At 39.3% G+C, this 1,586-nt stretch overlaps 1 protein-coding gene across 1 annotated transcript; it reads right to left on the reverse strand.

Annotated features, from left to right (window-relative positions):
• Nucleotides 1-137: 137 nt before the first annotated feature.
• Nucleotides 138-874, reverse strand: LOC111786584 (protein NUCLEAR FUSION DEFECTIVE 4-like; the record flags this gene model as incomplete). The annotated part of the gene is made up of 1 exon (XM_023666819.1): nt 138-874. A coding segment is annotated over exon 1 (737 nt), but the record flags the coding sequence as incomplete, so codon positions are not given.
• Between the last annotated feature and the right edge of the window lie 712 nt (nt 875-1,586).

Consider the following 1,586-nt stretch of genomic DNA (forward strand, 5'->3'; position numbering starts at 1 on the left):
TTTGGTGAAGCATGGAGACTGGGATAGAAGGACCAGCGGTTTGCTTGTTGAGTTTGTAGAGCAACAACTCTTCTCTACATGCGATTAAAATGGGTACGCATAGTAAGCAAACCACAAAGGATGCGCCACCTACGTACCCAGCTTGAGAGAAAACCACTTGTTTTTGTGCAATGGTTAAAAACAAGATGAAAATGGCCAAAAGAATTGAGACGTAAAGTAACTGGTAAAACACTTTGAGTTCATCGGGATGCTTACGGATACGGATTGGTCGAATTGAGGGGAAAAGGATGAGGATTAGGAGAGAGGGGAGCCATGCGAAAAGAAGAACCAGATTGGATGGATCATTGTGGCCGTAAATGGCTAAATAAAGTTGGCTTATGATGGCACCTCCAATACCCACATACCCTTTAAGAAGACCCAAAATGATCCCTCGTCGGTCGGGGAAGTTTCTCACGCTCGTCACCATAATGGCAGTGTTGGCCCAATTTGAAGAATTAGTACCGAAGCAAACCAGAATGAACATTTGCCAGAATTTTGGCTTGGCGATCCGGGCAGTTATGGAGAGCCAAATCAAGAAGAAGCCGGTGAAGTTTTGAAATGCCCCAATTATAAAGAGAACCCACGTCGGAGTCACCTCCGCCAGAAGCCCCGCGACAATTCCGATGTTCGACCCGAGATCTTTGGCGAATCCCAATGTGTTAATTTGGGTTTGGCTGTAATCAAATTGGGTTTTTATGACTTTGGAATATGTTGGAAACACGTAAGTAGTGCCGTTGCGGATCATCATTATCAGTCCCGCGAATACACTAAACCATCGTCCTGCTACCACTTGCTTGATGAAAGCCCAAGCTTCTGATCCTCCCTTGTTGCCCATATTTTTTCTTGGTGCCAAGCAATTCAGTGCCTCACTCTTTTAAAACCAATTCAGTTCCATAGTTTGGTGCGCTTTGGTAAATTTTAATTGACAACAAACCAAACTCAAACTTCCTCATCTTCATTCATGTGTAGGTTACAAGTTTAGTCCCTTCTACTTTAATAAACATTTCATCAAAACTAAGCACCAATTTTTCTTAACCCACATCTAATTACTAATTAATTTATCATTCTAATTAATTTAATTGAATGTGGTNCCACATCTAATTACTAATTAATTTATCATTCTAATTAATTTAATTGAATGTGGTGACACAGAAATTCAAGCAGATACTCTAGACAACGTTGAATTATCATGTTCCTGGTTTGAACAAATATCTTAGCTTCTATATCACAAATAACATATTCAGGAAGCTATGCTCTTTTTTGGTCTTAAAGATATCAAATTTATGTTGTTGCTGATATCATATTATGTGGAAAAAGAAAAGAATCTTGTTTGTTTTATCAGCTAGTGCTGAATCTATCAAGAAAACTGGTCATAATGCAAGCTCAACGCTTTGGCATGCTCATTTGAGTCATGTTGATTTTTAGTTGTTGTAGAAAATATCCACAAAACAACTTCTTGATGGTGTCCTTGTTTTTAAAGCTATTTAGCATGATGAGATTTGTCCCAGGCTGCCAATATGGCAAGTTTCATCGTCTTCCTTTCCCAA

The sequence above is a fragment of the Cucurbita pepo genome, unplaced genomic scaffold, assembly GCF_002806865.2.
Source record: "Cucurbita pepo subsp. pepo cultivar mu-cu-16 unplaced genomic scaffold, ASM280686v2 Cp4.1_scaffold002052, whole genome shotgun sequence".
Lineage (NCBI taxonomy): Eukaryota > Viridiplantae > Streptophyta > Magnoliopsida > Cucurbitales > Cucurbitaceae > Cucurbita > Cucurbita pepo.